The sequence below is a fragment of the Arachis duranensis genome, chromosome 1, assembly GCF_000817695.3.
Source record: "Arachis duranensis cultivar V14167 chromosome 1, aradu.V14167.gnm2.J7QH, whole genome shotgun sequence".
NCBI lineage: Eukaryota > Viridiplantae > Streptophyta > Magnoliopsida > Fabales > Fabaceae > Arachis > Arachis duranensis.
Window position 1 is genome coordinate 99198234 of NC_029772.3, and position 348 is coordinate 99198581.

At 34.5% G+C, this 348-nt stretch overlaps 1 protein-coding gene across 1 annotated transcript in view; it reads right to left on the reverse strand.

Moving 5' to 3' along the window:
• LOC107470506 (uncharacterized) overlaps positions 1–348 on the reverse strand; it is a 3367-nt gene that overhangs the window by 714 nt on the left and 2305 nt on the right. The window contains exon 5 of the mRNA XM_016089911.3: positions 195–253. Coding sequence (XP_015945397.1) covers positions 195–253 — 59 coding nt within the window. The remainder of the gene's footprint in view (positions 1–194; positions 254–348) is intronic.

The following is a 348-nucleotide window of genomic DNA, read 5'->3' on the forward strand; positions in this document are numbered from 1 at the left end:
CCACCAACTACTACAAAGGAAAAGTCTCAATTTCCCTCATCACTCTCTTCTCTCATCTCTAAATGAGGACAATTGAGACGTTTATATTATAGTTGTTGAATGTTCACTTAGTTGCCCGTTTTAGTTGTTAACATTTCCCGTAAGTTTTTGTTAGTATTTATGCTAAAATGAAACAAGAAAAAGCAAATATAAACCTGCTTGCTTCTATCAGAGGTAGATGATCATTGTAGGGCTTCTCTATCACATTTTTCACCTGCACATTGAAGGAAATCAGGAATCAGTCTAAAAAACTGAACTAGCCTGTCTAAAATTACTAGAGAAATGAGAAATCAGACAGCCATTTTAAGA